Raw genomic sequence first — 21,090 nt, 5'->3', positions numbered from 1 at the left:
AGTAGCTCAATATTATTAGCTCAAAGGTCTGGGTCAGCAGGTGTAGCTTCATGGTCCTTATTCAGTGAGTGTTGCTCAGTAGATAGGTTAATTGAGTGTCACTCACTGGACTGGTTTATTGTGTGTCTCACAGCATACTGATTTACTGAGTGTTGCTCATCGGACTTGGTCGGTAAGTGTTGCTCACTTGACTGATTTACTGAGTGTTGCTCAGCGGACCTGGTCGGTAAGTGTTGGTCACTGGACTGATTTACTGAGTGTTGCTCAGTGGACCTGGTCGGTAAGTGTTGCTCACTGGACTGATTTACTGAGTGTTGCTCAGCAGACTAGGTCGGTAAGTGTTGCTCACTGGACTGATTTACTGAGTGTTGCTCAGCGGACTTGGTCGGTAAGTGTTGCTCACTGGACTTATTTACTGAGTGTTGCTCAGCGGACCTGGTCGGTAAGTGTTGCTCACTGGACTGATTTACTGAGTGTTGCTCAGTGGACCTGGTCGGTAAGTGTTGGTCACTGGACTGATTTACTGAGTGTTGCTCAGCGGACCTGGTCGGTAAGTGTTGGTCACCGGACTGATTTACTGAGTGTTGCTCAGCGGACCTGGTCGGTAAGTGTTGTCACTGGACTGATTTACTGAGTGTTGCTCAGTGGACCTGGTCGGTAAGTGTTGCTCACTGGACTGATTTGCTGAGTGTTGCTCAGTGGACCTGGTCGGTAAGTGTTGCTCACTGGACTGATTTGCTGAGTGTTGCTTAGTTGCTTGTTTCAGTTAGTGTCACTTTAAAGACTTTTTCTATGAGTTCCTGTGGCTGCGCAGGATCTGCACCATGTTGGACACATGCCATGTCTGTTTGGGATTGATTTATACAGCGGGATTGTAATTGTAGCGATATTAAGGTTGCATATGATAGGGGGGTTCTGGCCAATCGTAATAACCCTATGACTTAAATTGTATCTTAAATTGAATCTCATCCACCTGTTTTCCCTTGATAAACCTTTTTCTTACTGAATTGAATCCAGCCCTTTGTGTGACTTTCCCGGTGACAGCAAAAAGATAGGGAAGCTTCTCTGTTACGGAGGAAGGCTTTCTGGATATTTCCCTTGGATACTATCTTACCGAAAGGGTTGAATAGGGAATGGGAATGTTTTGTGGAGTGATCATAGTGCAGCTATTCGTAAGTTGTATATTGGGGAGTTTGATATTTATCCAAAGACCCACCTGGATTTGGGTCTGTTTATTTATCTATGTCTGTATGGCGTTATCCAATTTCTCAATAAACACAACTTTTTTAAGCACAATGCTTCTGTATTTAGAGGAGTATAATTCACTGGTACATTCTTAATTTTTATATGATATGTCTCCTTTAAGAACTATATAAGGCCATTCTATAACATACCTGAAGGTGAACCACCCCTTTAATACTAAGAATACCAAGGTTGTGGCATCTTGAATGTTCCACAATCTATTGTATTATGTCAAGAAAAATCTGTTTTGTATAATGGGTGTCGGCTCCAGAATTATGTGCTTCATCTTCGTACTTTAATAGGTCCCATTTTAATGTATTTGCCAGGGTAACATCCCTGCTTGTTTACATATTTTATTGACTTGAGAAAATCACTGACCAATCTCAGGTGGGTTTGATGCTGTCTTTGCATGGAATGTGCTGCTGATTGACTAATGTTATTTGTTTTATTGCCTTAATCCAAGTCTGTATAAATCAGTGGCACAGTTTAATACTTTCTCTAATCCTTTCAGTCTCTTAGGGTGCTATGCTTATACTCAACAGCTATGGGCACCTCTAGGCAGCTAATGAGAATATATTAAGTGACAGAGCGGGGGGGGGGGCTATCAAAAGATGTGGAAACGCTGTCTGTTTGAAAATGTCACTAAATAACATCATTGTCATTAAATTATGAAAATTAATCTGAATTGTTGAATTCAAAAGAGAAAATTGGGAAGAAATGCTTGTAGGTGGGTCAGGAAGGAAGGTTTAACTGGCATGGAAGTGTAATGGTGCACCAGTCCACTGTGCCCAACATGATTTACATGAAAGAATCATCAGAAGGAAACCTTGCGACCTCATCACTTAATTCAAGGTCAGTTTTGCACCACAACACTTAGATATGTTTTGGAACTAACATTTAAATATTAAAATACTGAAACTCATAATGAAGCAAACCAGGGATCAGAAAAGGCTAAAGCAAGGGTAAGTAGATTAACTGTCCAGTGGGAAGGGCTACTGCAGAGAGTAAACATGGTCCTAAAAACAAGCAGAGACTAGTACTAGAAAATCCACAAGGTAAGTCCATGAAGGCCACAGGAACAAGGAAAAAGTTTCTAAACACATTTAATCAAGCAATTGCCTGCAGTGTACTGAAACATATCCTGGCAGCTGTCACCTAACAAGTATTGTCAAAAGCAAATGTCCCCAAACAATCATATCACAATGGCAGGGATATAGGCTGCCAGAGGGGATTTTTAAACCGGCCGGGTACGCCCATCAGAGTGCCCCATACATGAGCAGACTGACTCAGATATTGCATACAGTCAATATATTTCTGCATTTAGTCTACCCATGTTTGGTGGGTTGCAGGGTTCACATCTTTCCAGAGGTGTGTTATGCATCTATGGGCTTGGAAGAGGCCCTGTCATATAACCGTTAGCTGGCATTTGTTACCCAGAGAGTCATCGCATGCTCCTAATATAGCTAGTTCCGGAGAGGGCTGGAGTTGCGTGTTTGTTGTTTCTGCTATTGTAGCAAATACCTTTCTCCAATATAATTGCAGCTTATTGCATTCCCACATCATGTGTATAAAGGTACCTGGGGCTAGGCCGCATCTAGTACAGTTGGAAGATATTTGGGTGTTCATACTGTGCAGCCTTAGTGGGGTAAATTATGCCCTGTGAAGGATAAGCTTCTGAATCATTGTGTGGTTAGCATTGGGGGAAACAAACCCGGGTGCTTCCAAGGCGTCCAACCATTCTTCATCAGTTAGTGTGGGGGTATCAGTTTGCCATGCCCTGAAGAGGCCAGCATTGGTCTTTTCACATTTGCAGAATCTTAGTGTACTATATAGAGTGGATATCAGGTGCTGGTTTGTTTGTACCTCGAGTATTCTGCAAAAGGGTCATTTTCCAACCTTAAAGGGGTCTGACTGGTAGGCATGTTGTACCTGCCTGTACGTTAACCATTGTGTACCGGGGATTTCGTATTCACTTTGGAGTCTATCAAAGGGTTTAAGGGAGTTGTTTTGCACCAGATGTTGTAGTAATTGTACCCCTTTGTTGTTCCATATCCGCTCTGCCTCTATGTGGGTAAATTCATTAAGCACTCGGTTGTTCCAGCTTGAGTAATTTGTGCTTTAAGGTGCATTTTTAGTTTTAGTTTTGGATTTAACTATGTTAATTTCGGATATATATACACCCCTCAAATACGCTTTAAAGGCATCCCAGCTAAGAGGTGCCTCTTCGGGTGAGGCATTAGTTACAAAGTATTCCTGTAGTGTGGATTCTATGTCATCCTTCTTTCCCACTACAGTTATCCAAGTCGGATTAAGGCGCCAGCCTCTCATGCTTGGCGCACATCCCCACACCATATCTAAGAGTGCATGATCAGAGATGCCTCTAGGCAGGAATTCTATGCTCTGGATTGTTGGCAGTAGTGTTTTGGAGGTAAGGATCAAGTCTATTCGAGATAGACTCAAATGGGATTTGGAATAGCAGGAATATTGTTGAGCGGAGGAGTGGAATATTCTCCATGTATCTATGAGGTCTAAGGATTGGAGCCAGTTGTTGAATTTAGGGTTATCTCCCGTTCCGCTTGTACCATCGTGTTTCCATCTATCTTTGATGGGGTTAGGTGTAGTATTAAAGTCTCCTGCTGTTAGAATGGTGGCGTTAGGGTATTGGAAAATGAATTTAACTAGTTCGATCAGCACCTCTTCCGAAAATGGTGGGGGGATGTATACATTAGCCAATATACATTCTCTAGAAAATTTTTTACAATGAATAAAGACATATCTGCCCTTATGGTCTGTTTTTAAGTTTAGTAACGTAACATAGCTCCATCCCACCCAAGGCATTTTAAGAGCCAGTAATGCGGACCCAGTAAGGTGTGTTTCCTGGATAAAGAGGGGTTTTGCCTTTTGGCATAGGTTAAAGCAGTGCGTCTCTTGATGGGGTCATTGAGTCCCCTTGCATTCCAGGATATAAGTTTAGGTATAAGTTACCTGCCATTGTTAAAGAGGGGTGAAGGCCGAGCATAGTCCCTTTCCCTACCCGTTCTTTCCCTTAGTTTTATGTGCGTTGCCCTTATCATTTTCTCTTGTGTACCATCACCATATACCCGTAAGCATAGATATGAATAAAACTTGTCAAAACTTATAGTAAACCCATTTTCCCTTCCCTCCCCATGCCATTTCAAAATGGGGGCAGTCTACGGCCTTCACATATGTTGGTGGCTGGCGCCCATCTCGATGCCAATATCCAGGCCGGTAATGTTACAATACGCCATGTAGGTTTCTCCCTTGTCTCAGATCTGAGCCGAGGTGTTTGTAGGTGAGATGTGTCGAGCAGGCTGTGGTAAGTCCCTATGTCCAGTCATATTTGCTGTGAAATTGAGAGTGGTGGGGTAGGTGCGCTTATACATTACCATCCTAATGAGTCCAGCCAGTTGCAGGCATCCGTTGGGGATTCAAAGAACTTGACGCCGGTGGTGGTTTGCACCCAGATGGAGTAGGGGATCTCTTTCTGCTGTAGGCGTTTTTTATTTTGGATTTACCTTTCATAGTTAGTAGGGGGTTTACTACCCTTTCAGCAGCCAGTCCCGATTTCCTCCAGCACAGTATTTAGCCAGGATTATTGAAGGGTACATGGAGCTCTCCCAAAGCACGTCTTACTCCATGAGCAGTCAGGCCATGCCCGTTGCCTTTGGATATTTAGTGCCCAGTAGGTCTAGAAAATGAGTAAAATTCACTTCCACAAAGCAGTGTTTTCCCCAGACTTCTAATGTAAATTTGGCCATTAGTGGAGAATAATGAAGGTTTGAAAATAAAAGTGAAAAGCAGAGCCAAGGCAGTACTTGTCACTGTTACCCTTTTATTTGGGTAAATCCCACAACAGTTTCTCAGTAGCTCTCTAGCCCTTTATGAAGTGTTCAATACCACCAACTATGCATAAACTAAGTAGGTGAGCCCAAAACCCTTACACAAAAGGGGGCAGCTGTTTACAGTTTATATGTGTATTTTTAAAGTCCAAATGGTTATGTAAATGTCACTTCTTCGGCATAAGCCACCCAAATATGTCTTGGCAGATACTATTATCTGTTTGAATAGGCCAACAGCTATCTAATAGGATTACAGTATACTATGTCAAAACATACTATTTCATAGAAATAGTCAATATCAATGGTATATATGCTCTGCATAAAAAAAAATCCAATAGGCAATAATGAAATCCATATTGGATAGCAGATGGTACTATTTGCTGGAAAAAATTATTACCCAGGCAAAGGGTTGCCAATAAGAGTTTGAATAGCTTTAATGCAAAAGACCATCAATAATTTAAGCAGTAGTGGGGAATAAAATTCAAATAATCAAAAGCAAAGGCAAGCTATTCAAACTCTTGATATCCCACCTTTTCTCTCCATGCAATTTTAAGGTAAAACAGAAACAAGTATATGAAGAATTTTTGTTTGTAATGTATATTTTATTGTTCTTTCTTCTCCTGTGTCTGGAGGAATTTCATCAGTGTAATAGAAGCCACATGACCAGCCATTATGTTTGAATTCCTGGCAACTGGTACTTAAAGATGTATGTAGCTCTGCTGTATAAAATTTCTTCTAAAGCCAGCGTGCCTATGGCATTCGTGATTATTAGAACTTGTGCATAAATGGGCTACTGGACTGGGATTTAAAAAAAAAATTGCTAATGCTGAAAGTTTAATTTTTAGATTTTAGGGAAAGTCTTCATCTTATATTTGACATTTTTTGATAGAAAATACAAGTGTGAACATTTTTTTACTAATATTTTTGCATAAAGTATTTCACCAGTTTCAAACTTCTGCATATTACCCATGTCATTCTTTTCACATTAAAATCCTTAACACCACTTCTCCATGCATTACAACTGTTTCTATGGACAAATTCTGTCTTTATGAATGTAATTAATATGTTAATATGAATATGTCATTCAACCAGCAGTGACGTCATTTTGTAAAGTAGAGATTTAAGATTTGGTTTCCTAGATATGAATATAGAGGTGAACTGATTATGTCATCAATGAAACTCTTAAATATTAACATCATTTACAATTGATATTCCCTCTTTATTAGAATTTTCTCAAGACTGGAAAATATTGTACCTTCACCCAAATGAATGCAAATAGATGCCCCTAAAATCTGCATTTTAATGGCTATATTTGTACTGATTGTTTTTTACATATTTAGCGACACACTTCTTTGCCATTGGATATATTTTTAGATATAGGAAAAAGAGATTTTGGAAGAAACTACTGGTTTAAAGAGATGCTTGTGACTTATTCAGATGTGAAAATTAAAATGCACAGTCTAACTTTATTAAAATACAGCAATAATATTCACAAACATATATATATATACACTTAGGGGTCATACAGAATGAAATACAAACATTGAAACATCTGTGCAGGCCAGGGATCATTGTACTGTGTCTCTGCTGAAATGACCCTTGATAAAAGTAATGGTGCTTTTATTGTATGGGAGTTACCTTCCAAGCAAATGTGAGCCAAAATGATCTGCCCATTGACATGCTTTCTGCTTTCTTCTAACATCATATTCATTGCTAGTGCTAAAACTTTGACAGGACATAAGCAATTTGGTTTGTATGACATTGGGCCTGATTGAGAGTTCATTGTGTCAGTGGTGCCACAAACACATGACTGCTGCTTCATTTCAATATTGGTTTAATCAACAAAGTGTATATATATATATTTTGTTGTGCAATTAAGGCTACATTTTAAAAAGGTATTTGACTTTAGCTGAAAGGTCAGGCATCAATACATGGCGAAATGGCTGAGCATGGGATGGTCATGGGAAGCAAGATTTTCCTTTTATAGATCACTCTCTCCATACAGAGCACTGGAGAATGACATATAATCCAGAGCTCCTGAGATTGCATCTGCGCCGGTGTACTTTGTCATGCGAGTGATGCAATATTCTGCTTGTTCAGGTGGCAGTTCTCTGCGCAGTTCCTCAATAGTAATATAACTCTGCAATACAAATGAATAGCAGATTAACCCAACAAATACAATTCCCCGTATGAATGCACTTAATGTGATTGTAGTTAATGTAGGTTTCAGACGGGTTTCAACATACGGTGCAGAAGACACCCCATTCATTCCAGAGGGTAAAATATGTGAAACAGGTGGCCAGTAAATGGTCCCTGCTGGTTGGTTGCTATGGGTTACTGCTCCTGGGCAAACTTTTACTTTGTAACCCCCATATTCTTTTTATGCTAAGCTCTTCTCAATATATTTTTTTGTAAGATTTATTATGCTTTATTTTATAATAAAGAATTATAAGTCCTATGATGTTGATCTAACATTTAATAGATGATATTTAACTCATTGGAATTGTACAGGGTCTACAAATGAATAAGGGTTAAAAGGTTTTTCAGTGCACTTGTATGTGCACATGTAATGTTCTAATCAAAATTTGCAAAATAATGTTATTATAATTCTGCATATTTGCTACAAACCTTGTCAGAAGCCAGAATCTTGAATGAGGCCATAACTTGTTCAGCAGTGTCTGTTTCTGCTGTCTCTCTTGTCATGAAGTCAATGAAAGCCTGGAAGGTTACAACTCCTGTATTGTTGGGATCAACCAAAGTCATAATTCGAGCAAACTCCACTTCACCCTAAAGTATAAAAAAAAAGAAAAAACAAAATGTTTGATGATGACTGGATGGAAATGTTCCCATACAGGATTCTGTCCTCATCCACGGTGAGAAAGTAATGCTATATAGCATATTTTATTTTCACTGATTATGCTGCATGTAATAATGCTGCAACTATGGAATACGTTTCCTAATAACAGATATGTAAAATGAGATTCTGACATTTAGAAAAGTAAATGGGATCAGAATGCTGGAAATAACTGTGTAAACTGCAAATGCCCCATTAAAAGTAACTATATCAGCTACGTGAGTAAGGTGCTATATATATATCATGTTTTGATCAAGGAAGACATAATATATACCCCCTAGCTAGACAGGATGTTTATAGCTACTGGGGAGTCATTCAAGCATGGCGCCCATAACAGAAGTACAGAAGGCTCCAGAGATGGGGGCCCCATCATTATTAGGTCTATGAAAACCAATATTTAATATGGCTCAGTATGACATAGGTTGCCCCAAAGTCCTTTTCTGAAGGGGTCCCTGAAATCATTGCCAAAACAAAATTTACCATAGGAATGTGACAAATGGCAACCAGGATGATATTTTGCTTCTATTTAGTATATTAGGCCAGTAAAAGCTAAAAAGCTGATTATTGAGCTCAGGTCGGCCATACATAGATCCGCTAATATGGACAGGTTGCCAACATAGTGGAACTCTACCCACTGTAATAGTGATTCTAATTTGGATGATCTGATTGGTTTGTTCGTTCAATGGTGCGATCACCCAGTGGCCACTGGCTGACAGCAGTGATTAGATATTGATCAGTGAGGAGATTGCTTTGGGTCCATATACAGGCTAACTTGGTAAAGCTCATCACTGTGTTTGCGCATAACCCAATTTGTGTCCCTAAAAGGAGCTGTTCTAGGATTATAGCTGACTTTGCTCTACATCATACTAAGTACTATACTATTAACCATGTCAGTGTGTGCCATTAGCCTTTCAGCAATAGAGCACTATGATCTTGACCCACTTTGCATCATAAAAAAGTTGCAAACATAAAAAGATAATTTCCTTTATCTTGCTACGGCTCCATTAATAGTTAGATCAGGGGATACCTTTTGGCTACAATTATAAGTCTATCCCACATATATACTGGGATAGTTATATAAGCATTCAGCATAGATTTCATTTGAGAGCAGATGGTGATACCCCACAGCATAGGTTTCCAGAAACTGCTTACCAGATCATATCCCATGGAAATTAGACATGCACGGAAATCATCTGGGTCCATCATGCCATTCCTCTTCTGCAGATAAAAAAAAGATCACATGAGATGACTGGTTTAGGTGAAGAAATTGGTTAAATGACTAGTGAAATAATGATCATATGCCACATATGCAGCCTATCATACAGTCTCCCTGGTCTGCTCTATCCATACTGAGTGCTCCTGCCCAGCAGGAACATCATATAGCAGCTGGGGGAGAATATCATTTATATATGTTTAACACTTTATATGTTCATAATGTGAAATTAATAACTTTTGCTTACGGAGTATTATTTGTTTTCCTTGAAACATAATGTCAATATGCTAAAATGAGGTGAGGCAGTTTAAGGAATGGAGTCAAAACACTGTATAAGCTTCTAGCCTTATTTGTATAACTTTAATTAAAGCTTCTGAAACAAACTCATACTCTGTCTTGGTACTCGGTAATGGTACATTTTGATATATTTAATGGTATATTTTTGGACATGCCCCCTTTGGATGCAAAATGGTTCCCATGTTTTACATTGTTTTAAGAGTTAGACCAACTTGCCTCACACAGAATTGCCTCACACATAATTGGATACTTGTACTGGATTCACATTCAAGTCAGAGCAAGATACTCACTCGGTCAAAGTGGTTGAAGGATGCTCTGAACTCATTCATTTGTTCTTGGCTAATACCCTTGGCATCACGTGTCAGGATCTGGTTTTCAACCTCATTAATGGTCCTGGCAATTGTTGTTAGAAGCTGCTCCCATCCTACGCGAATATGCTAAAAAAGATAAATGTAAGGTGGTTCCATTTTGAAATTCTCATTATGTACGGTATATGCTTCAAGAAACTAGGGTTTCACTTTTTAAGCACTGGCCTCATGTGGATCAGTGATGCTAAGCGATAAAGGATGAACTGGATGGACTCTTCAGCATAACTTAATTATATAACATTGAAGGAAGACGATTGCTGGCTCACAGCTACCCCGGGCTGGTGCGTTTTTTTCCCAATAGGAGCACCGGCCTGGGGTAAAAGGTAAGCAATTACAATCACTGGGGGTGCCTAACATTTACCTTTTCCTTCTCCTTTAAAGTGGCCATACAAGGCTGAACCGTACAGTACTCAGACTCATCACCTGGGGGCAACACATACTGATACCATACAAGGAGCCACATTTTTGTATTTTTCAGTTCATTTGGGTCTGAACAATAACAGCAGGATGTGAAGAGGAGCCACACAGCTCTTATCACTTTCTTTTGGCTGACGGATACGTTTTCACCCACCAAGATTGCAGAATTATTGTTCTAATGGTCACATGACTAGCCATACATGCCCAGAGGGTTGAGAAGTATAATTGAAATTAGCCAAACTACCTAATCAAATCTAGGTATCTATGGGCAGGTTTACTGAAGATACTGTTCATTGCCATTTTAACAATAACTGGATGGTCGTTGCCTTGAGACCCAGAAGTTAGGGAATAGAAAGCTACAACATATTTTTTATCTCCTGGTCAATATATTTTACATTTTTGTAACCTGAATGTAGATAGAGCTCACTGATAGATATGCCTCCAATAAATCTCTACAAGTAAAGCGAAACCGGTGAGATTTCCCTAAACTCTGATTTCACTCTTTTATAAATATGCCCCTAAACTTTAAAATGAATAACATTTCAGCCAATAGAGTTTCTAATTTATAATTGTCAAGACAGACTCCTTTTTATGCCAGGTATAGCATTGTAATAACTTGTCATTGATTTTGGTTTATTATGATGTTTGCCACAGTGCTAATATTGCAGGATTCATTAAACGCATTGATAACAGACTTTTAAGGAAAATTCACTCTTTAGTAAAACTGGGGTGGTCTGATAATTTGGTCCCCAAGACAGCAGATTACATAGGTAGGCCTGTGCAGGTTTGTCTGAGAATTACTCCATCAATGTGGTCCTTCCCCTGTAGGAATTTTTAGTCTGCCCTAATTAGATATCAGTAAGGTAGTCTGTTGTATGAGCCCTATGCATGGGCCAATAAGCTGCTGATATGCGGCTGCAAAACAATGACTAAAGAGAAGAGATCTGGATGGTATATGCCTATGTTTGTAGCCTACCGTGCCAAATAAAGGTAAGCAGAAGGACAGTGAACAGCATAAAAGCCTGTGTTCATTGGTGCTTAGGGTAGAGATTATTTCTCATACTAGAGATCATGATGGGCATTACACTGAAATGTAAAATATAGAACTTGACTGCACAAATACTTAAAAATGATGCTAAAACTGTGTTGCAAATGCTTTTTATATATTTCTAGTCTCACCTCCATGCTGTAGTTTGTGTGCTTGTTATCAAAAATGAGAGATTCTTGGATGAGTTGGTGGTCACCTTCTAGCTTATCAATGTTGGATTTATAGGAGATGATGTTCTGTTCATACTGTTTAAGATGGTTCATCTGGTCTTCCAAAGAAGCGCTGATGTCCACAGAGATACGGCCAATCTCCTGTACGTATTAGGAAGTAAGGGTTAGAGCCAGGTACTGTAAATTACATTAATCTGCAAAGATAGTAGATTTAAACCTTAAAATCAACAGCATTGGTGGTTTTCCAGGGGCTCAGACTGGTCATGTGACCTGGATACACCACATGGGCACACATTCAGCTAAAATGGCAAATGAAATTTCCCAAAGCGATGCTTGCAGTCGCCCTGTTTGCAATTTCTGTATCTTTTCTGGGGGTGGTTTTTGGGATTTTATGTTTTCTCATCTTGCTATACTGACCCTGTGTACCCAGAGCAGAAAGGGAGAACTTCTTATGTTCTCAGCATAAAGGATGGTTTTAACCCCATCAACTCACAAACTCAGTGATCAAGGAGCTAGAGAAAACTCAAAGAAATATTTGAATGATAAATAAAAAAGTTAAACACATAGCGACTTTTGCTGCTGTAAAAATCAAAGTGAAACTTTCTAGGGCAATTAATGTTGTCAGTGGCTAGAACCATAGGAAATTTCAATTCGAGTGTGAGGGAGAGAGAATAGGAGGGGTCAACATGCAGAATATAAATATTAATCTAGCAAACAGAAGCTCCCACTGTAACATAAGAAATTACCTAATTTTAACTGTGAATATAATTTCCTATTTTATATATCTTTATATCATTGTTTAGTATCTTTTTAGACTGACCTCCATCTTGGACTGGATCCAAGGCCCAATCACATTGGCTTGTGCTGCAAACTGGCGACGAAGGCGCTCATTAGCCTGCTGACGGGCAAGCTCCTCTTGCAGAGTTTGGTCTCTGTGAGGAACCAGTTGTTTCACCTACGCAATAAGGAAAATAGAAGACAATATAAAATGGCAAGCTAGATACATTTATGATGTCCACAATTCTAGATGGTGGCTATGTGCAATTTTATACCATGTATTCCTTATTTGTAAATATGAACATTTAAGCTAATATGTGTGCATCAGCCTCTAACTGTGTGTACTCTCATACTAATGATTTGTGTCTAACTTTACAGGCCTGTATAGCTTAATCTTTTTATAATAAAAATATTAATGATTGAATATATAATTCTGTTTCCTTTGCTTTTATGATGGTGATCGATTCAGCTTGCACTTTTAGTCTCGTCTACATCATCACAGTTTCTCAGGATATCTGGGCACAACTTTCCTTATTGCAATCCATTGTCTACTACAGTTGACACCTAACCAGTGGCCTATGAGCAACATGTCACTCACTAACCAGTGGCCTCAAAGCAGGTGCTTATGTTTAAATTCCTGGTTGACAGCAAGTTTTGATTGCTTTCTGTAGGCATTACAGCTCTGTAGGCATTACAGCCCCTAGAACTTTTTCCATGCTTGTGGTTCTCCCCAACTCTTTTTTACATTTGAATGTGGCACACGCATAAAAAAGGTTGGGGGCCCCCAGTCTACTCTAATGCCCTAATAAAAATAGTGTGTCCTTTTACTCCAATAGAGGCATAAATTCCTAGCAATTAGCCCACAGATTTTCTGGGTCCACCCAACCCTCTGGAGGTGCTTGACAGGCCCACTCTCCTCCCAGGCTCCATGCAGTTGTGGGCTCTGCTCCCTGTTAGCAATGCCACTGCAACTGGGGCAACTGACCTTTTTTCATGCTACATTACAATATCAATATGTGCCTGTAGCATCTTTGGGTAGAAATCAGCAAGGAAACAACACTATACATGATGGCAGTAAGGATGAAAAATGAGCACAGACATGCCAGAAATAGATTGATCATCCCTTAACAATGCAATAGCACCAGGGATTTGACAGGGGTTAGTGGATTAAACAAACCGTGGCAAAACTTAGTTCACAACAAGTTTGTTCTGGCACAGAAAATAACAAAAGCGGAGTTAAAATAACGGAACCCAAGTTGGGAAAGGCTGATACAATCCAGCTTGTTAACCACTTCCCCCTCCCCTAACAACTGCATTTTTTGTCATGTCTAAATATTAGAAGCTTTGCATGTATGTAGAAGTAAGTGCAGACTCTTTGCTGAACATGACACCATTGTGACTCCACTTACTGTCTCCCATTTATTGGAAATATCCAGGTGGGTGAGGTTAGTGTATGGGTTAATTCCAGACAGTTTGATTCCATAGGTTTGGGCAATTTTCTGGATCTCAGCCTGGATGCCCAAAATTGACATCTTCTCTTTATCTGCCTCTGGCAGTGTTGCTTTGAATTGCTCATGGGCTGTAATGAGACTCTAAAGGAAAAACAAACATTATGGTGAATATAGTTACACAAATCAAAGTTTAATTATTGAAATACAGGTATGAGACCTTTTATCCAGAATGCTCCGGACCTGGGGTTTTCTGGATAAGGGATCTTTTCGTAATTTGATCTCTATCCCTTATTCATCTAAACATTAATTAAACCCAGTAGGAATGTTTTGCCTCCAATAAGGATTAATTATATCTTAGTTACCATCAAGTACAAGGAACTGTTTTATTATTACACAGAAAAAGGAAGTCATTTTTGAAAATTAGAATTATTTGCTTATAATGGAGTCTATGGGAGATGGCCTTTCTGTAATTTAGAACTTTCTAGATAACGGGTTTCCAGATAACAGAACGCAATTCAGTATGGACCTGTATAAAGGACAGACCTAAATGTTAGAATTGCGTTGAATATCTTTATAAACTATTGCAGAATTACAATGACATTTTGCTTCATGGTTGGCCTAAGAATATGAAACTTATTTCTTTGGTTAGTTCTTCTCATCTCCTCCCTGTTGACTTTTTGTACCTGGATTTCCTCAATGCTGTGTACGATGAACATATCTTGCAGATCTTCTACGGCTCCATCCATCCAGTTATTGAAAGGAGCTGCTCTCTTGGCAAACTCCAAGTACAGCTGGTCAATGGTTTCCAGAAGCTTCTCTACACGCTATGAAGAAAAGAAAAATACATCACCTTTTAATATTTCTGCTATTCTTACACATCATCATAATACTAATTCTGTAGTGTATATTGCATTTCTTTTTACTTGCTTCATGTTCTATTAATTTTACATTTATTTCATGACATAAAGGCTTATAATGAAAAAAGTGAATGTAGTTCATTTATATCAATCCAGAAAACAAACCAATATAAACACTAAAGTTATATTCTTTCATGGAAAACTATTATATTAGCATAATGAAGATTTTAGTATTATTTCTATTTTGAATTTTTAATTTCATGTTACCATGATGGTATCAACGTATTATTTATGTTAATATTTGCTGATTTTGGCCAAATGTCTCTTCGATTACCTCCAGAGCATCTCTCCTCTTCTGTGTGAGGGTGCCCAAATTATCCCACTGGTCACAGATGGCCTGGCATCGGCTGTTAACTGAAGCCGCATCATGGTAGTCTAGCTCACTATAAAGATAAGTACCAGTTACCCAAAGTTCTAAACATCAGTGATCTAATTTCATCCTATTGCATAATCTCATTATTTATTTTTTAATAAGATCCTATCTTTAAATCTAAGCAAACTCACTTTAGCTCTTGAGCAATGGCAGCAATCTGTTCAACTCGGTCCTGGTGGGCTGCCAGATCGCTCTCAAATGCTTCATGTTTCCGCACAAGAGCTCGGATCTCCATAAGGGAGGCAGATTCATAATCTCTCTGGGTCAGCAGTTCTTCCTTTCCTGCATTACATGAAGGTTGAGATAATGGTTGGGTGAATCAAGGAGTAGTGCGTTACATATTAGATGATAGAGGAAGTTAACCAAATTACAAATCTGCTAATAAACCCCCCAATATAAAGAGCTTCTCCTTATCTGTGATCTGAAACACAGGTAGGTGGCAGCTGTGGGAAAGGGGGAGGGGGTTTGTTTATACAGAACCATATTTATTAGAAGAAGATGGAGGAGGAGGTAGTATGAGTAGAGTAAAAGTAAAGGTAACGGAGCTTAAAACAGAAGGATCAGAAGAACCACTATTATATAATTATAGTAACTATACTACATAAGTATACCATTTCAGAATATAACCGGTATAGCACATGTTGATGTTTGTTTACCCTTAAATATGGAAAGACTTTATACAGGGACATTTTCCTTTACCTCTAGTCCAAGACTCATGTAGAGAAGCTTTCTGTTTAAACTTCTCAGCCAAATGCTCCAACCTTTCCAGTCTCCTGATTTCCAGCAGCAGCCACTCTTCATATCCCTTCTCTACCTGCTCCAGTCCTTTCCAGGCATTGGCGATGTCCTAACAAAATAGCGTACAGCTATAAATAAATGGTTCCTTATAGAATCAGTTATTGAAAAGCAGCTAATTATAAGCCATTGTTATCTGCAAATGGATATTAAAGACAAATAAGCTATGTTTAATGAAATATGTGTAAAAACAATCTCCAATTTCAGCTCTAAATCTCTAACTATAGAGCTAAAAGCAGCAGCTACACACAGCTTTTTAACTTACAGACACCATCTTGCCTTCAGAGGGCATGAATGCTGGACGATTGCTAAGTCTCAGCTTGGTCTGCAGGGTGTTGAAGTTGATCTCCAGCTGGCATTTCTCTTGCACACGAGGAGGTTTGTGAACCCTTCTGTAGTCTCTGAAGTCTTCCAGTTTCTTCTGCATGGCACCCATGTTCTTCTCGGGGGTTCTGTTCTCCAGCCAGGGGATGGTGCGGCGGATCCATTCCAGGAGCTTAGGGGAAAGAAATATATTGCATCAAATAGCAGCTAAACTTAAAAGGTTGAACTTAATAGACCTTTATTTTTTAACCTCAACTAGTATATTAAACACAGTCTATGTTTTGACTTGCAAACTGATGTTTGCATTGAGATATATTGTTGTCATATAGTGTGGTAGTCTGGTTAAAGTCTACTGAACTTACAAATGTGGCAAACTTGGGAAGCCAGTCAAGATGTAGAGGGATAAGGTAAGGACCTGAATTCCCCTTCTACCCTCTCATCTTGCCTGCGCTGGCTTTGGGTGCAGACGGGCAGTCAAGGAAATGGGGAGGCTAAAATGTTTTCTAGGTGGGTTAAAGAACCAAAGTTACACCAATGTGTCACACGATCTACATTATTAGAGTACATATATAGTGAGTCTGTTTTAATCTTATGTTAAACATGTACATGTACAAAATCTATTTAGGTAAAATATGGTAAAAAGGAAAAGAGACTTGTATATAATGTTGTTTTACAGATGTAATATGTATGTTCATTGTATACACTCATTTATTGTACAACATTGTGGCGCTTTATACATATGAGTTAATAATAATAATTGGAATTGGTTACCTCACTTGCTAACTTCTCATATTCCTCCATCAGCTTCTCATTCTCCTGGTTTACAGCTAGAACTTTACAGATTCTGTTGGCTGCAGTCTCAGCCTGTGGATGGAAGCACAGTACAACTAATGCAAAACTCATTATATTGTAACAGTTCTTAGTGAGGTTATCTGATACATAAAAAAAATATGTACTGCCTGTTATAAAATATAAGGATATTACACTTTATAGTTCCATGCCCTTTATAAAAGCCTTGTGCTTTTTATGGTCATGGAACTCCTCAGTAACTTCTGATATCCTTTAATTTTATAATAGGGGGTACATTATTTCCTAAATGAACCCAATTTCGAGTGCATTGTTTGCATATAATGATATTACGTTTGTTATTCTGATATATATTTTAGGCAATAACTTTCCACAAGTAAATTAGAACCTGTACCCCATAAAATTCACTATTGAAAAATACCCCCCTTATTTACCTGCTCAGCTCCAGCAAACGCATGGTAGAAGCAGGACACATATGTCATAATTGCCTTCTCATCTGGCTTTGGAGTATTCACAATATCTAGAGAAAAGGGCATCAATATAACATTAAAATGATTGTCAGGCTTTGAACATAACCTATCCTTATTGAACCTGTTTCAATCTACTGCTCTGGCTGAAATAGGAAATAATGGGTCAGATTCAAATTCATTATGAAAACATGTGGATAATATTTGATTTGAAGTGAAAAGGCTTTTTCCTAATTTAGTTTCAGTTTTTTCCAATAGATTTCAATAGAGTTTTTAAGTGATAAACATAAGATAAGTTTTTCTCATGGAATTGCATTTGGCTCTATGGGACAATCTGAAATTGATTTAGGAGACTTTGCTTTCATCAAATTGAATATGGACCACAGTTCAGCTCAGTACATTTCCACAAATGACTTCCGGTTCCCTCAGGCACTCAGCTTGGATCGGCAACTCCCTTTACTAAATCCAAGAATACTGGCAACAGGGTTCAATAATGGAGGACAACCCAATGATTTATTTAGCCAACACACAATGTTTCAGGGCCATGCCCAGCAGGCAGGTGTATGAGCAGCCCAGTAGTAACTCTCACCATATACAGTGCCTGCCTGTGCTTGGTCTGTCCAAGCAGCCAAACAAAAAAGTCCATCAAAGTGTGATTGATGGCATGCCCACTGGGAAACATCTTTGGTATTTTCTACAAAAAAGAACTGCAATTCAAGCATAAGAAAACCTTGATGTGATACAGATCTCAGATAATACAATGGTTGAATAACCCAGCAGTGGAAAGAACAAAGGGAGACCAGAATTTTTTTTGCTTGGGGATCTGGGCAATTAAACGACCCCTCCCCCCCCATAACCAAGTAAGCCCAGATACTAATATGAGGTTGTGTTTAAACTCAATGTAATCATTACCCTCTGCATCCAACATTTTGGGGATATCCAAATATTTTTCTGCAACATCAAAGGCAGTGTTGAGATTACCAATGGGATCATCCTAAAAAACATACAAATAGTCTGGTTAATAATATTCCATACATATTAACTGCAAATACTGTCACATTCAATCACTGTACATACAGACAAAGGGGCACACGTATCAAAGGTTAAATTCGAGTTCACCCTGGTATAGTGATAAAATAAAGCCTCCTATACTACCTTAATGTTGGGTTCTCTGGTAGGTTCTAGAAGGAGCAGTCCACAAATGGTTAAATCACCAACATGACCCAATACTGTAGTGGGGGACATGCATATATATCGTCAGCTGGAGGGCTGCAATTCAGTCCCTCCAGCACCAGGCTAGGCAGAGGAGGACCATACAGAGAACTGCAGCAGGGATTTTTCCTAGAGAAACCTACTGTTTATAAAAGCAGCCTATAGGCCCCTGCCAGATACTGGAAATTAAACATAAATATTTATAAAAAATATATTTTATATCCCCTTTAAAACCACACAACAAGGGCATTTAGTTCATTTGTATACAGGCTGAACTAAACCAGCAGCTTTAGTCATATGAATGTGATAGTAATACAGGGGTATATAGCAGAGAGGCATGCAATCAAGGGCAAAGAGATATCAAAAGCATGTGTTAATGAGAAAAAGAAACAAGGAAACCTTTCTGAGTTTGGAGTAGTCAATCAGGTCAGGTCTGTGTCTGTGGATGAGTGCACACAGTGCAAGTCCATCCTTCCAGCTTCAGACATCAGCGAGAGGAAAGGGGGTAAAGGAAAGATAGTAATAAAGAATATGAACATTTCCTGAGTGAAAAGTCTTTCCCTAATACCCTATATGATATGATATATGGTTTAATGTTCCCCACTTGGAAAAGAACATACCTTTTGTCAGTCCCAAACAGAAAATTGGGACAATTTGTGTCATACCCAAAATCCACCCCAGTCATGCAAAATTACAAAAAGACACGATTAAAAGGGGTTTATTGCTTTAAACAAACCCTTAGTACATATACTATATACCAATACTAGTATACAATGATGCTTTGAAGGTTGTGAACCCTTTAAAATTTTCTATATATCTGATTTTCAAACAAGCCCTAAAAGTAGATGAAGAAAACCTAATGAAACAAAAATAATTACATTCAGTCATGTATTTATTAAAAAAATGATCCAATAAAATATGATGTGTGTTGCATAACTAAGTGAATCATGCTCTCAGTATTTGGTGTGACCCCCTTGTGCAGCAGTAACTGCAACTAAACATTTGCGGGACTGATCAGTCTCTCACAACGACTCGGATGAATTTTAGCCCGTTCCTCCATAGAGAACAGCTTCAGCTCTTGGATGTTGGTGGGTTTCCTCACATGAACCACTCACTTTAGTTCTTTGCACAACATTTCAGTTAGATTAAGGTCAGGACTTGGCCATTCCAAAACATTCACATTATTCTTTGGTAGAATGACTTGTGTGACCCACTGTCTCTTGAGATTCAGTTCATGGACAGATGTCTTGACATTTTCCTTTAGAATTCTCTGGTATAATTCAGAATTCATTGTTCCATCAATGATGGCCAGCCATCCAGGCCCAGATGCAGCAACACAGGCTCAAACCAGAACACACCCACCATCATGTTTCACAGATGGGATAAGGTTCTTATGTTGGAATGCAGATTTTCGTTCTCCAAATGTAACCCTCCTCATTTAAGCCAAAAAGTTATATTTTGGCTTTATTCATTCACCAAACAATTCTTCCAGTATCCTTCTGGTTTCTTCACATGATCTTTAGCAAACTGTAGATGGTCAGCAATATATTTGGGGGAGATCAGTGGCTTTCTCCTTGCTACCCTGCCATACACACCATTGCTGTTCAGTGTTCTCCTGATGGTGGACTCATGAACATCAACATTCGCCAATGTGAGACAGGCCATCAGGTGCTTAGACATTACCCTGTGTTCCTTTGTAACCATTTGGCCTATTACATGTCTTGCAGTTGGAGTTATTTTTGATGGTCAACCACGCGGATATGTTATTGGAATATTTTTTTCAATAAATAGATGACCAATTATAATCATTTTTGTTTCATTTGTTTTCTTCATCTACTTTTAGGACTTGTCTGAAAATCAGATGATGTTTTAGGTCACATATAAAAATGTAATACATTTTTAAGGGTTCATAAACTATTATAGTATATTATTTTGTGATTTTTTATTTATTTGCCTTTTATGCTATGTAGCTCTCGGTCTTGGAATTTAATCTCTAGCAGCTAGAAAACAGTTTTATTCTCTGCTGATTGATAAAATGAAATAAGTATGTAACTGGCTTTTGGACCAGTAAAACTAATATAAAGCCGCACTTCATTGATGTACATAGTAATAAACATGCAAGAAATGGAAACATATTATCAGCCATTTTTTAATAATTCCTCATGTCTTACCTAATGTGGAAATTCTGTACATTGACATTTCTGTAAGGAGCTGTTTTTCTTTGACACCAGAGCAGCAGACCTTCCTTTGCAGAGGTTTCTATGCAAGCAGAACATGGCTATGAGTAAAGGCTAAACAAACAGGGCCGTGTGGCAATACAACAATACAAACACTAACACAAAGATAAAGGGCCGATTGCTACAGAAAATAATTCTATAGACCATAACAACAAGCATTAGGGGCACAACCAACCTGCTAGCTATGCAGCTATGTCATTACATTTTATTAAATATTTATTAAGTCGAGCCCAACCCTGCTTCAAAATATGGTATAATGTC

At 38.7% G+C, this 21,090-nt stretch overlaps 1 protein-coding gene across 1 annotated transcript in view; it reads right to left on the bottom strand.

Annotated features, from left to right (window-relative positions):
* Positions 1-5,683: 5,683 nt before the first annotated feature.
* The window catches only part of actn3 (actinin alpha 3 (gene/pseudogene)), a 40,930-nt gene continuing 25,523 nt past the window's right edge, over positions 5,684-21,090 (bottom strand). The window contains exons 5-21 of the mRNA NM_001142041.1: positions 20,764-20,851; positions 18,992-19,070; positions 18,293-18,374; positions 17,348-17,433; positions 16,878-16,970; positions 16,048-16,278; positions 15,687-15,834; positions 15,119-15,269; positions 14,889-14,997; positions 14,381-14,521; positions 13,656-13,838; positions 12,290-12,424; positions 11,431-11,610; positions 9,757-9,903; positions 9,109-9,174; positions 7,731-7,889; positions 5,684-7,242 (exon numbers count right to left, since the gene is read on the bottom strand). Coding sequence (NP_001135513.1) covers positions 7,084-7,242; positions 7,731-7,889; positions 9,109-9,174; positions 9,757-9,903; positions 11,431-11,610; positions 12,290-12,424; positions 13,656-13,838; positions 14,381-14,521; positions 14,889-14,997; positions 15,119-15,269; positions 15,687-15,834; positions 16,048-16,278; positions 16,878-16,970; positions 17,348-17,433; positions 18,293-18,374; positions 18,992-19,070; positions 20,764-20,851 — 2,237 coding nt within the window. The 3' untranslated portion in view covers positions 5,684-7,083. The remainder of the gene's footprint in view (positions 7,243-7,730; positions 7,890-9,108; positions 9,175-9,756; positions 9,904-11,430; positions 11,611-12,289; positions 12,425-13,655; positions 13,839-14,380; positions 14,522-14,888; positions 14,998-15,118; positions 15,270-15,686; positions 15,835-16,047; positions 16,279-16,877; positions 16,971-17,347; positions 17,434-18,292; positions 18,375-18,991; positions 19,071-20,763; positions 20,852-21,090) is intronic.

This window comes from Xenopus tropicalis, chromosome 4 (assembly GCF_000004195.4).
Source record: "Xenopus tropicalis strain Nigerian chromosome 4, UCB_Xtro_10.0, whole genome shotgun sequence".
Lineage (NCBI taxonomy): Eukaryota > Metazoa > Chordata > Amphibia > Anura > Pipidae > Xenopus > Xenopus tropicalis.
Note: the sequence above shows the minus strand (reverse complement) of the source record. Positions and strands in the feature narration are given on the sequence as shown.